This window comes from Oncorhynchus mykiss, chromosome 11, assembly GCF_013265735.2.
Source record: "Oncorhynchus mykiss isolate Arlee chromosome 11, USDA_OmykA_1.1, whole genome shotgun sequence".
Classification (NCBI taxonomy): Eukaryota; Metazoa; Chordata; class Actinopteri; order Salmoniformes; family Salmonidae; genus Oncorhynchus; species Oncorhynchus mykiss.
Genome location: NC_048575.1, coordinates 15,290,113 through 15,304,788, shown reverse-complemented (window position 1 = coordinate 15,304,788; position 14,676 = coordinate 15,290,113). Strand labels below are relative to the sequence as shown.

Genomic DNA, 14,676 nt, shown 5'->3' with positions numbered 1-14,676 from the left:
AATGTGTTGCATTGGATTTGCCCCAAACCTAACTTTGTATGTATTCAGGACAAAAAGTGAATTACTTCACCAATTTTTTGCAGTTTTACTTTAGTTCCTTCTTGCAAACAGGATGCATGTTGTGGAATAGTTTTATTCTGTTAGGATTCTTTCTTTTCACTGTCAATTAGGTTAGTGTTGTGGAGTAACTACAATGTTGTTGATCCATCCTCAGTTTTCTCCTACAACAGCCATTAAACTCCGTAACCGGTTTAAAGTCACCATTGGCCTCTCCGGCAAATAAGTTAGGAAGAAAGACCATCTTCATAGTGACTGGGTGTATTGATACACCATCCAAAGTATAATTGATAACTTCTCCATGCTCAAAGGGATATTCAATGTCTGCTTTTAAATGTCTTTTTTTTAACCTATCTACAAATAGGTGATGATCTTTGCGAGGCATTGGAAAACCTCCCTGGTCTTTGTGGTTGAATCTATGTTTGAAATTCACTGCTCGACTGAGGGACCTTACAGATAATGAATTGTATGTTTGGGGTAGAGAGACGAGGGAGTAATTCAAAAATCATTTTAAAACACTTATTGCAGAGTGAGTCCATGCAATTTACGTAACTTTGTTTAAATCAAAAGGGATGGTGTCAAATAGTGATTGAATTCAGTTGTATTTACCCAGAGATGTCCTCTTACCTGCTGGTCCTCCTGATCTTGGTCTGGTCTGGTCCATACGCACTGGAAATGTACACAGTGGATCAGCATCATGGTCAAATGACAACCCACTGGCAGGCCTCTGTCCCGAGGCCTGGGTCTCCCTCTCCTTTAGTCCTCTACTGTACGTTCCCCTGCTTCTCGCTCTTCAACCAAAGTAAATGTGCTCCTTCCCCCTCATCTTATCAGCTAAAATCTGCCATCATGGTCCTAGATCAAATAAACCAGTCTTCTGATCGACCTCTAGTCCTCTAACAACCCTAGTGTATTATTCCTGGTTGTGTCTGTAGCGTTTTCCTACAACCCCTCAGTAAACTCTCCCAGGCTCAGTGTGACTAGTGGCCTTTGTCCCCGTGGCCTGCCTGCTGTTGAGGCCAGAGAGGGGCTGGCTGGGGGGGTAAGGGAGGGGACAGCAGTGCATTTACTGATAACCACACAGCCAACCAGCCACAGCACACTGGAACGGGAACACTGCTTGCTTACGCAATCCCACCACCACCAATCATAAACCAATCCTAATAATTAACTGTGCCTGTTCGACTCCTTCAGAGTGGCTGGGCTCCACAGCTGGCCTCTACAGTCACACAATCAAAGTGGGGACAAATACACTGCCAACGCAGAGACACAGAGAGTAGAGTGACAGTAGATACGACACGGGGCTGGAGCCAATCAGCTGGGCTGTAGAGCTTGATTGACAATTGACTTGACCAATTAGGGTAGCTAGGTTTGAGTGATGTTAAGACTGTCGCATGCTTCCTAGTCAAAACAGTTCACGTAAACATTAACATTTGGTATAGTTTTGGTGTTCGGCAGGTTATTTTTCCTTCATCAGTGACTGGTCAACAGTACTACTCTTAAGCCCTATTCAGACAGGATGAGTTTTACTGGGGGTGGTCGGGTAATGTAATGATGTACACAAGCACAACACGTGTCATTTTAGCCCCATCTGAATCTGCCATGTCAGTAATCGTTACATGGCAGGAGTAACAATTTCGACCAGAACAACATACTGATAATACTAGTCGGTGTGTTTTGAGAGAATTGTCTGAGATTGACAGGTGTTGCTTGCAGTTTCAGCAAGAAAACAACAACTTCAACAAAGTGCTGTGCATAAGCTATATATGAATGGCCTGCATGTATTCACTTTCACAGTCAATACTTTTGTTTATATGTTTTGTGTATGAACTGAATATTGCCAAATGCATCAGTCAAAAATATGATGCCTATTTAATGGAACCCTTGCTGTTAATAGATCACAAAGCAGCAGCATACAACTGACCAAAATGTTGGGAAATGACAACTTTTTCATCCAGTAGCTTTAAAATACATCTCAAGTGCACTGTTCAGCTCCCATCTGAAGGCTAGGGGGCATTCAGGACATACTGTTCAGCCCCCATCTGAAGGCTAGGGGGCATTCAGGACGTACTGTTCAGCCCCCATCTGAAGGCTAGGGGGCATTCAGGACGTACTGTTCAGCCCCCATCTGAAGGCTAGGGGGCATTCAGGACGTACTGTTCAGCCCCCATCTGAAGGCTGGGGGGCATTCAGGACGTACTGTTCAGCCCCCATCTGAAGGCTAGGGGGCATTCAGGACATACTGTTCAGCCCCCATCTGAAGGCTAGGGGGCATTCAGGACGTACTGTTCAGCCCCCATCTGAAGGCTAGGGGGCATTCAGGACATACTGTTCAGCCCCCATCTGAAGGCTGGGGGGCATTCAGGACATACTGTTCAGCCCCCATCTGAGGACTGGGGGCATTCAGGACATACTGTTCAGCTCCCATCTGAGGACTGGGGGCATTCAGGACATACTGTTCAGCTCCCATCTGAAGGCTAGGGGGCATTCAGGACATACTGTTCAGCCCCCATCTGAAGGCTGGGGGGCATTCAGGACATACTGTTCAGCCCCCATCTGAGGACTGGGGGCATTCAGGACATACTGTTCAGCTCCCATCTGAGGACTGGGGGCATTCAGGACATACTGTTCAGCTCCCATCTGAAGGCTAGGGGGCATTCAGGACATACTGTTCAGCCCCCATCTGAAGGCTGGGGGGCATTCAGGACATACTGTTCAGCTCCCATCTGAAGGCTAGGGGGCATTCAGGACATACTGTTCAGCCCCCATCTGAAGGCTGGGGGGCATTCAGGACATACTGTTCAGCTCCCATCTGAAGGCTGGGGGGCATTCAGGACGTACTGTTCAGCTCCCATCTGAAGGCTAGGGGGCATTCAGGACGTACTGTTCAGCCCCCATCTGAAGGCTGGGGGGCATTCAGGACATACTGTTCAGCTCCCATCTGAAGGCTGGGGGGCATTCAGGACATACTGTTCAGCTCCCATCTGAAGGCTAGGGGGCATTCAGGACGTACTGTTCAGCCCCCATCTGAAGGCTGGGGGGCATTCAGGACATACTGTTCAGCCCCCATCTGAAGGCTGGGGGGCATTCAGGACATACTGTTCAGCCCCCATCTGAGGACTGGGGGCATTCAGGACATACTGTTCAGCTCCCATCTGAGGACTGGGGGCATTCAGGACATACTGTTCAGCCCCCATCTGAAGGCTGGGGGGCATTCAGGACATACTGTTCAGCTCCCATCTGAAGGCTGGGGGGCATTCAGGACATACTGTTCAGCCCCCATCTGAAGGCTGGGGGGCATTCAGGACATACTGTTCAGCCCCCATCTGAAGGCTGGGGGGCATTCAGGACGTACTGTTCAGCCCCCATCTGAAGGCTGGGGGGCATTCAGGACATACTGTTCAGCTCCCATCTGAAGGCTGGGGGGCATTCAGGACATACTGTTCAGCCCCCATCTGAAGGCTGGGGGGCATTCAGGACATACTGTTCAGCCCCCATCTGAAGGCTGGGGGGCATTCAGGACGTACTGTTCAGCCCCCATCTGAAGGCTGGGGGGCATTCAGGACATACTGTTCAGCCCCCATCTGAAGGCTGGGGGGCATTCAGGACATACTGTTCAGCCCCCATCTGAAGGCTGGGGGGCATTCAGGACATACTGTTCAGCCCCCATCTGAAGGCTGGGGGGCATTCAGGACATACTGTTCAGCCCCCATCTGAAGGCTGGGGGGCATTCAGGACGTACTGTTCAGCTCCCACCTGAAGGCTGGGGGGCATTCAGGACGTATTGCGGGTTGCCAACATATCCTAATGACTATGATCACACTTCCTCAATTCAAATATTATGGTGACACTATACCAAAGATGGTTTGGTACGGTTTAGAAACTTGGGAACCAAGTTCACGTTATCAGTAGGGCTAGGCGGGATACCGGATTTGACTTTACACCGGTATTGATGCAGAGACCGGTTTGGGTTTATACTTTACCTTCTCTAATGGTATTTGAATGTTTAGTTTGTTAAATATGATATGCCATGTGACACGTCCATGTTTATTGTTTACACCGTAATACCTCTCTTCTCTCTCCATGCAGTGTTCCTCACAGACCTAGCCCCGCCCTCTGTCACTCAAGCTTCACATTTTTGTTGCTTGACCACAAGCCATTTGCTTTCAGTCTGCACGGTCAATGTTGACGACAACGAGTGTTTCCACTTTACTTCTTAATATAAATCCACAAGCTTTCTATGATCAAATCACTGTTCCCTTTGAGCCCGCTGATCAACAACAATATGTAGAGGATGGGGTCACTACCAGCACATCACTTTCACCTGATAACACCTTTCAGATCAGTAGGCAAGCAATTCCAAAGCACTACAGGACAGAGCCAGTGTAGCATTTTGGACTATCAAAGTATTCTCTTACCTGCTTTGGTTCCGTCTTTCCCTCTGCGTTGACGTCTGGCTGGTGTTTGCTGCGACTCCCACAGGGCTCCCGCTGGGGGTGTGGAGCGGAATCACACCGTGCTCTCCACCCGTCTCCCTGTCTCTCCTGAGGCCTGTCCCCCTCACACAGGCTGCTCCTCTGAGCACGAGCACTCAGGGAAAATGAGGTTGTAGTGAAAGGCTGGTTAATGCTGGGAAAAGCGAAGACATGGTCTGGTCCCTCCTGGGGCTCTATGGGGAACAGGGCTGGGTGGTACTCAGACTGGGGCTGGGGGTGGATGGTAGGCGTGTGTTCCAGTCGTACTGAAGTGCTATTCCTCTTCCTCTCCGCTGCAGCTCTCGTTCTGGCGGGCAAGGGCCGGCGTTGGCGGTCGCTGGCGGGCAGGCAGGGCGTGCGGCGCGAGTAGTCGTCATGGAGACGGCTGAGGGGTGACAAGGGGGTCACGGGGGAGCCCGGAGAGGTGACAGGAGGCGGGTTAGGTCTGCGTCTCACGGTCAGGTCAGTTATACTGCCCATTAGCTTCAACATGTGGCCCTTGGCCCCCACTGGACTCCTAAAGCGAACAGGGCTCTGGCTGCGGTCCCTAAGGTCACCGGATGAGGCACTGGCTGTTCTCTGGATGCTGCGGTCCCCATTGGCACCTGGGGAGTCTGTCTGAGGAGAGGGACAGGGGACTTTGTGTCTGAAAGGGCCCTTGAAGAGGTGTAGGTTGTCTGCACTCTTGCTCAGTCTGCTTAGCGCATTCACGTTTTCATTCACACTCTCCTCCAAATGGAGGTTCACCTCTGACACTGAACCGGAGCCTGAACCTGGCCTCTGATTGGTTAAAACCCCCAGTCCTGGACCCTCCCCTCGTTTCCCCTCCCCAGCGTCCAGCAGTGAGATGCGCCCCGCCCCGTACGCTCTCCGGATACTCCTGGAGAACCATGTGTTTCTCTGTAGTCCATCTTCCTCATCTACTACCTCCTCCTCATCTTCATTGTCAGAACCATAAGGGCTCAACCCAGCCATCTGTTGGCCAATAGACACCCCATTGGAGACTCTATAGCCCTTCCCACATCTAAGTCTAGGGCTCTGATTGGTTGTGACCATTACATTATCTCCACCCTGGATGGCTGCCGAGGTGTACTCGTCATCCTGATTGGCTGTCCCTCGGTTCTGGATACCCTGGAGCACTGAGGAGCGTAGCTTCTTAAAGGAGCCCATGACGGTCAGCCCTGACAGGCCTGGCCAAACCTGCGGGACCCCGGCACTGGATGGAGGGCCCTGGAAAGAGAGGGGCCTGGTGGAGCCCTGACTGTCCCCAGGAACAGTGCACTTCTTCTGGGTAGAGAAGAGCCTCATGATCCTGGAGGGGTGGCCTATCACAGGGCTGGACCAGGTGGCTGTGTTGAACCCGTTCAGTCTACTCTCTTCACTGTTAAAGTCACAGGTCATGGGCTGTACCTGAGCATCACACCCAGACAGCAGAGACGGGGGCACTGCCATCGAAACATGAGCCTTCAAGGGGTAAAAGTCGCTGAGGGGTCGGGGTCGGGCTGGAGGTCGAAGGTCAGGGTCGGATGTGGAGCTACGGCGGTAGGAGAGAGAATCCTCGCTGGTGGACGGGGTTCCATCGCTCTGCCATGCCTAAAGAAACAATAGGCATGTTATATCATTGTTTTATCACTCTTACTATGTACAGTGTCCTTGCCTAAAGAAACAATAGGCATGCTATATCATTGTTTTATCACTCTTACTATGTACAGTGTCCTTGCCTAAAGAAACAATAGGCATGTTATATCATTGTTTTATCACTCTTACTATGTAGTGTCCTTGAAGACACTTTGATTTCAATGTTTTATTATCCCTTATTACAACGCTAAACACAGTGATAATAAGAGCAGGTTAGCCCCCTAGTACCAGTAGCCTTTAACTAGCATTAACGCTAGGCCTTTTATATAAACGGCATTTAGCAGATCTAAAACAGGTCTTATTCAGAGCCACTTACAGGGGCAATTAGGGTTAAGAGTGCCTTGCTCAAGGACACAGACAGAATCCCCCCCCCCCCAAAGCTAGTCAGCTTGGGGATTCAAACCAGCGACCTTTCGGTTACTGGCCCAGTGCTCTTAACCGCTAGCCTACACACACTCCCTCCTTACACACAGCCCTCAATGTGGAACAAGACAGCGGGTGTACACCGTCAACTCTAAAGACCTTTCATTAAGTATTTTACACCAGAGGCACATAAAAACACACTGCGAATTCAGAATGTCATTCAGAGAAACAGAGAAAATACACATTATTCAAGTAACAGATGTAAAGAAGGACTAATTATCTGTTCCGACAAATGAAGAACGAATGCCACTGTCAGTATAATGTTTAGCCAATAATACTATGCATTTAGGAGTGTGCGAACGGCATGTCGCTGTGAAGAGTGAATTGAATCTCTTACAGTAACCTAAACCTTAGTGTGTATGTGAGTGTAAGAAAAAAAGAGGGCATGAGATTCCTCTGCTTTGTCTCTACAGCATGTGTTTCTCAGCTTTGAGTGAGAGAGGATGGGAGAAAGATATCGCGTGTCTCTCACTGTGGGATGCCATGTGAATCTCCTTGGCAATGTATATTTTCTATGGGCAAGGAGCAGTCGGCCCCAGCGCAGGGATGAGTGTGTGTGCGCGAGCGCAGAGGTTAATGCAGGCCAGTCTTCGATGAAAGGTTTTGTGAGCATGACTAAGCAATGAGAATCACTAATCCATTGTGATTAATGCCACAAATTGCCCATTTTCTCCAGATTTGGCCGATGGAGAGTGGGAAAGCTGGTGTGACCCCTGCCTGTGCTTCCATCCTGGGATCTGTGCAGTTTAACGCTCTCTACATCTGTTTGCCTCACTCTACCTACCTCCCTCCCCGTCCACATCTGTCCCCCTTACTCGTGTCTCACTCTCTCTCCACTTGACTCTCTCCAATTGACTGCTCTCCTCTCCCTCCCTCCTCCCCTTCTCTCTCTTCACCCCTCCCCTCTCCCCTCCTCTCTCCCCCCCTCCCCACGCCCCTCCCCTCTCCCCTCCTCTCTCCCCCCCTCTCCCTCTCTCCCCACGCCCCTCCCCTCCTCTCTCCCCCTCTCCCCACCTCTCTCCCTCTCTCCCCACGCCCCTCCCCTCCTCTCTCCCCCTCTCCCCACCTCTCTCCCCCTCTCCCCTCCCACCTCTCTCCCCCTCCCACCTCTCCCCACGCCCCTCTCTCCCCTCCTCTCTCCCCCTCTCCACACGCCCCTCTTCTCTCCCCCTCTCCCCACGCCCCCCCTCCCCCCACGCCCCTCCTCTTCCCTCCCCCCACGCCCCTCCTCCCACGCCCCTCCCCTCCCCCCACGCCCCTCCTCTCCCCCACGCCCCTCCTCTCCCCTCCTCTCCCCCTCGCCACACGCCCCTCTCTCCCCTCCTCTCTCCCCCTCGCCACACGCCCCTCCTCTCTCCCCCTCTCCACACGCCCCTCCTCTCTCCCCCTCTCCACACGCCCCTCTTCTCTCCCCCTCTCCCCACGCCCCCCCTCTCTCCCCCTCTCCCCACGCCCCTCCCCACGCCCCTCTCTCCCCACGCCCCTCTCTCCCCTCCTCTCTCCCCCTCTCCACACGCCCCTCCTCTCTCCCCCTCTCCACACGCCCCTCTTCTCTCCCCCTCTCCACACGCCCCTCTTCTCTCCCCCTCTCCACACGCCCCTCTTCTCTCCCCCTCTCCACACGCCCCTCTTCTCTCCCCCTCTCCCCACGCCCCCCTCTCCCCACGCCTCCCTCTCCCCACGCCCCTCCTCTCCACGCCCCTCCCCTCCCCCCCACCCCCCTCCTCTCCCCCCACGCCCCCCCCAGGGGTGCTACCCACTATATTCAAACCATAGAATAATCACCATTTGTCCATGATTCCAACAGTTCAATTAACTAGGCCTAGATGTTTTTGCCCATATCATGCTGTGTGAAACAGTGTGGGAAATGATAGTAAAATTGAAGGAAATGCTGAAAATGATTTTTGTTTGGAGTTGGATTGAACAGTATAAATGGAGAAAGCCCCATTGAAATCCCTTATAATGTATGCGTTGTCCCACTAGGGTCATGAACTAATGAGAAAGCATATTTAGAACATGTGTTATTCAAAAACATGAAATACCGCCAAAAATGTGACAAATATCGTGACATGACATTTTGTCCATATCGGCAGCCCTAAGTAAGACAAGGTTGGGGAATGAAAGACTGCTCTAGCACTGAAAGGGCACACCAAGGCAGTCCTCTATCAATGCATTACCTCATACTCACCTTATCTTCCTATTCTACCACTCGCTCCACTACCTTGCACAATGCACACTACCCCTATGGCTTCTCTCTCAACCTGGTGCCAACATCTACAGCCCAGTTGGGACCTGTTTATTTGGCACGATACATCATAGGGTTCTGTTTCAAAGGAATTGGAGTTACTGCCAGTACTTAAAATCTAGAGATCAGCCAACTTATTGTGTGTAGTTTTGCCCTGGCCAGCACAATAAGCTGCGTAGGACAGTGGAACCTCCTACCGTACTAGGTGCTACTCTACCCTCTTAGTACAACTAGTACATACAGTTGAAGTCGGAAGTTTACATACACCTTAGCCAATTACATTTAAACTCAGTTTGACAATTCCTGACATTTAATCCTAGTAAAAATTCCCTGTTTTAGGTCAGTTAGGATCCCCACTTTATTTTAAGAATGTGAAATGTCAGAATAATAGTAGAGAGAATGATTTCAGCTTTCTATTTCTTTCATCACATTCCCAGTGGGTCCGAGGTTTACATACACTCAATTAGTATTTTGTAGCATTGCCTTTAAAATAGTTTAACTTGGGTCAAACGCTTCAGGTAGCCTTCCAGAATCTTCCCACTAAGTTGGGTGAATTTTGGCCCATTCCTCCTGACAGAGCTGGTATAACGGAGTCAGGTTTGTAGGCCTCCTTGCTCGCACAAGCTTTTTCAGTTCTGCCCACACATTTTCTGTGGGATTGAAGTCAGTGCTTTGTGATGGCCACTCCAATACCTTGACTTTGTTGTCCTTAAGCCATTTTGCCACAACTTTGGATGTATGCTTGGTGTCATTGTCCAGTTGCAAACCGTAGTCTGGCTTTATGGCGGTTTTGGAGCAGTGGCTTCTTCCTGGCTGAGCGGCCTTTCAGGTTAAGTCGATATAGGACTCGTTTTACTGTGGATATAGATACTTTTGTACCCGTTTCCTCCAGCATCTTCACAAGGTCCTTTGCTGTTGTTCTGGGATTGATTTGCACTTTTCTCACCAAACTACCTTCATCTCTAGGAGACAGAACGCGTCTCCTTCCTGAGCGGTATGACGGCTGCGTGGTCCCATGGTGTTTATACTTGCGTACTATTGTTTGTACAGATGAACATGGTACCTTTAGACGTTTGGAAATTGCTCCCAAGAATGAACCAGACTTGTGGAGGTCTCAAAAAAAAAAAAAATCTGATGTCGGCTTATTTCTTTTGATTTTCCCATGATGTCAAGCAAAAGAGGCACTGAGTTTAAAGGTAGGCATTGAAATACATCCACAGGAACACCTCCAATTCACTCAAATTATGTCAATTAGCCCATCAGAAGCTTCTAAAGCCATGACATCATTTTCTGGAATTTTCTAAGCTGTTTAAAGGCACAGTCAACTTAGTGTATGTAAATTTCTGACCCACTGGAATTGTCATACAGTGAATTATAAGTGAAATAATCCGTTTGTAAACAATCATTGGAAAAATTACTTGTGTCATGCACAAAGTAGATGTCCTAACCAACTTGCCAAAACTATAGTTTAACAAGAAATCTGTGGAGTGTTTGAAAAACAACCTAAGTGTATGTAAACTTCTGACTTCAACTGTACTACAGCACTATGCAGGCTATTTAAGATATGCTTGAACAATATGGAAGCTGAATGTGAGTGGTTCTCTGGGGTTACCTTTCCAGGTCAGGGTTCCTGTGTGGTTGCAGGTGAAGCCTGGGAGCTAGTGGTGCTCTGGCTCTCAGGTCCAGAGTTAATTAAGAGAGAGGAGAGAAGAGTAGCCCCCCACACGACTGCCAGCTGGAGCCAGCCTCAGATTAGACTCCCAGAGAGAGGAGGGCTGGGGTCACACAAACTGAAAGACATGCACATTTACACATACTTCAGAAGACACTGTCAAGGCCAACTCAGTATACATGTGCCCCCCCACACACACGGGGGGGACGGGCACTTAGGCAGGCATTCTCTTGGTCATCAACTCCCTTCCCTTTGGGCTGATGAAGTCACAGCCTTATGTAAGGAGTCATAAACATATAATCATTAATGAACTCCAGCCCCCAATTCAGCTTCACAGAACCAACGTATGTCCTGCCCCAGGCCAAGTTCAAGCTAATTGGGCAGAGATGAGCGGAGAGTTAAACTAAATAAACTATATTCTCTGTCTAGACAAGGGAAAGCCACTTCTCTAGCGGTTTCTCTCATTTTGGTAGCTAAGCCATGGGACCCAGACAGAATTGGCCAAAAGCACTAGCACAGCCATTCTTTGGTAAGCTGCTAATTTTACTGGTTGTCTGCTTAGCTGAGTGATTGAATCTAGCTAGCCAGGCTCATCAGTGCTGTCCTGACCAGAGAATAACATGTTCAGGAAAAATAACTTAATAAAACACTAAAAACCAACAACTAGTGAAAGTATGCAAATGGTTTATTCTTTGTATCCCTTCCATGTTAGCCAAGCTGATACGCATGTAGGAGACCTTCCATGTTAGCCACGCTGATACGCATGTAGGAGACCTTCCATGTTAGCCAAGCTGATACGCATGTAGGAGACCTTCCATGTTAGCCAAGCTGATACGCATGTAGGAGACCTTCCATGTTAGCCACGCTGATACCCATGTAGGAGACCTTCCATGTTAGCCAAGCTGATACGCATGTAGGAGACCTTCCATGTTAGCCAAGCTGATACGCATGTAGGAGACCTTCCATGTTAGCCACGCTGATACCCATGTAGGAGACCTTCCATGTTAGCCACGCTGATACGCATGTAGGAGACCTTCCATGTTAGCCACGCTGATACGCATGTAGGAGACCTTCCATGTTAGCCACGCTGATACGCATGTAGGAGACCTTCCATGTTAGCCACGCTGATACGCATGTAGGAGACCTTCCATGTTAGCCACGCTGATACGCATGTAGGAGACCTTCCATGTTAGCCACGCTGATACGCATGTAGGAGACCTTCCATGTTAGCCAAGCTGATACGCATGTAGGAGACCTTCCATGTTAGCCACGCTGATACGCATGTAGGAGACCTTCCATGTTAGCCAAGCTGATACGCATGTAGGAGACCTTCCATGTTAGCCAAGCTGATACGCATGTAGGAGACCTTCCATGTTAGCCAAGCTGATACGCATGTAGGAGACCTTCCATGTTAGCCATGCTGATACCCATGTAGGAGACCTTCCATGTTAGCCTAGCTGATACGCATGTAGGAGACCTTCCATGTTAGCCACGCTGATACGCATGTAGGAGACCTTCCATGTTAGCCACGCTGATACGCATGTAGGAGACCTTCCATGTTAGCCACGCTGATACGCATGTAGGAGACCTTCCATGTTAGCCACGCTGATACGCATGTAGGAGACCTTCCATGTTAGCCAAGCTGATACGCATGTAGGAGACCTTCCATGTTAGCCACGCTGATACCCATGTAGGAGACCTTCCATGTTAGCCAAGCTGATACGCATGTAGGAGACCTTCCATGTTAGCCACGCTGATACGCATGTAGGAGACCTTCCATGTTAGCCAAGCTGATACGCATGTAGGAGACCTTCCATGTTAGCCAAGCTGATACGCATGTAGGAGACCTTCCATGTTAGCCAAGCTGATACGCATGTAGGAGACCTTCCATGTTAGCCACGCTGATACCCATGTAGGAGACCTTCCATGTTAGCCAAGCTGATACGCATGTAGGAGACCTTCCATGTTAGCCACGCTGATACGCATGTAGGAGACCTTCCATGTTAGCCACGCTGATACGCATGTAGGAGACCTTCCATGTTAGCCACGCTGATACCCATGTAGGAGACCTTCCATGTTAGCCACGCTGATACGCATGTAGGAGACCTTCCATGTTAGCCAAGCTGATACGCATGTAGGAGACCTTCCATGTTAGCCACGCTGATACGCATGTAGGAGACCTTCCATGTTAGCCACGCTGATACGCATGTAGGAGACCTTCCATGTTAGCCACGCTGATACCCATGTAGGAGACCTTCCATGTTAGCCACGCTGATACGCATGTAGGAGACCTTCCATGTTAGCCACGCTGATACGCATGTAGGAGACCTTCCATGTTAGCCACGCTGATACGCATGTAGGAGACCTTCCATGTTAGCCACGCTGATACGCATGTAGGAGACCTTCCATGTTAGCCACGCTGATACGCATGTAGGAGACCTTCCATGTTAGCCACGCTGATACCCATGTAGGAGACCTTCCATGTTAGCCACGCTGATACGTATGAGACCAGCCTAATTAGCCTAATTGTAGCCTAATTGTTAGAGCATTGGGCCAGTAACTGAAAGATTGCTGGATCGAATCCCAGAGCTGGCAAATTAAAACATCTGTCATTCTGTCCCTGAACAGGGCAGTTAACGCACTGTTCCCCGGTAGGGGGTCATTGTAAATAAGAATTTGTTCTTAACTCACTTGCCTAGTTAAAGGTTAAATAAAATAATAAAAACAGACCTAAGGGAGTGGTTGTGTGTGTGTGTAAAACTAACCATTCTGTGGTCCAAAGAGAAGTGGAGTTTCTATGAGTTAGATGTAACACAGATGGCTCCCTACACCAAGCCCCTTTCAGCATGTGTTTGTTCCTCTCCCAGGACTAATCAGGGGGCTTTACCAGTCTGTGCAGCACTTGTTTCCTCTATGGCACAGTCAAAAAGCAACACACACTATGAGTTGGTCATATATAATACTTCATGCCTTCAGAAACTATTCATACCTCTTGATTAATTCCACATTTTGTTGTGTCCCCCCCAACTATACACAATACTCCATAGTGACAAGGTGAAAACATGCTAGCAAAATTGTAACTAGGCCACTCAGGAACATTCAACGTCGTCTTGGAAGGCAACTCCAATGTAGATTTAGCCTAGAATTTTAGGTTTTTGTCCTGCTGAAATGTGAATTTGTCTCCCAGTCTGAAAGCAGACAACCAGCTTTTCCCTGTGCTTAGCTCTATTCGTTACTTATCACAAAAAACTATGTAGTCCTTGCCGATGACAAACATACCCATAACATGATGCAGCCACAACCATGCTTGAAAATATGAAGAGTGGTACTCAGTGATGTGTTTGCGCCAAGCAACATTTTTAGCAGTTTTACACAAAGTATGCATTTAAAAATATTTTTTTTATTCTGTACAGGCTTCCTTCCTTCTTTTCACTTTGTCAATTAGGTTAGTATTGTGGAGTAACTACAATGTTGTTGATCCATCCTCAGTTCTCCTATCAAAGCCATTAAAGGACACTATCTTTGTAATGACACACCATCCAAAGTGTAATAACTTCACCGTGCACAAAAGAACATTCAATGTCTTTTACCCCCCCCCCCCTTTTTGAAATCTATCAATAGGTGCCCTAACTTAAGAGGCATTGGAAAACCTCCCTGGTCTTTGTGGTTGAATCTGTTTGAAATTCACTGCTCAACTGAGGGACCTTACTGATAGTTGTATGTGTGGGGTAAAGAGATGAGGTAATCATTCAAAAATCATGTTACACATTATTGCACAATTAGTGCACAACTTGTGACTTAAGCAAATTTACTCCTGAAATGATTTAGGCTTGCCATAACAAAAGGGTTTAATATTTATTGACTCAAGACATTTCAGCTTTTCATTTTCTATTAATTTGTAAAAAAATAAAAAAATAAAAAAAACATGATTCCATTTTTGACATTATGGGGTAGTGTGTGTAGGAAATTGAAGTAAATAAAAATCTACATTTAATCAATTTAGGCTGTAAAACAACAGAATATAGACAAAGTCCAGGGGTGTGAATACTTTGAAGGCACTGTATAGTCCGAATCAGGGAAGCCTTTCGACCAGTTTGGGAAATTCCACCCACTCAGACTTTCCCACCAATCCATCCACTTCCTGTTCCAGAGGCGGGACGTCTGCC

General features: G+C 48.6%; 1 protein-coding gene across 4 annotated transcripts in view; it reads right to left on the bottom strand.

The window, feature by feature from the left end:
* The window catches only part of spata13 (spermatogenesis associated 13), a 35,205-nt gene that overhangs the window by 15,458 nt on the left and 5,071 nt on the right, over window positions 1-14,676 (bottom strand). For 2 of the 4 annotated variants that reach the window (XM_036934981.1, XM_036934982.1), the window contains exons 2-3: window positions 4,476-6,125; window positions 667-726 (exon numbers count right to left, since the gene is read on the bottom strand). In XM_036934981.1, the coding sequence (XP_036790876.1) occupies window positions 667-726; window positions 4,476-6,125 (1,710 nt within the window). Of the gene's footprint in view, window positions 1-666; window positions 727-4,475; window positions 6,126-10,450; window positions 10,629-14,676 lie in introns of all 4 variants that reach the window. The other 2 variants (XM_036934984.1, XM_036934983.1) reach the window with 2 other exon arrangements.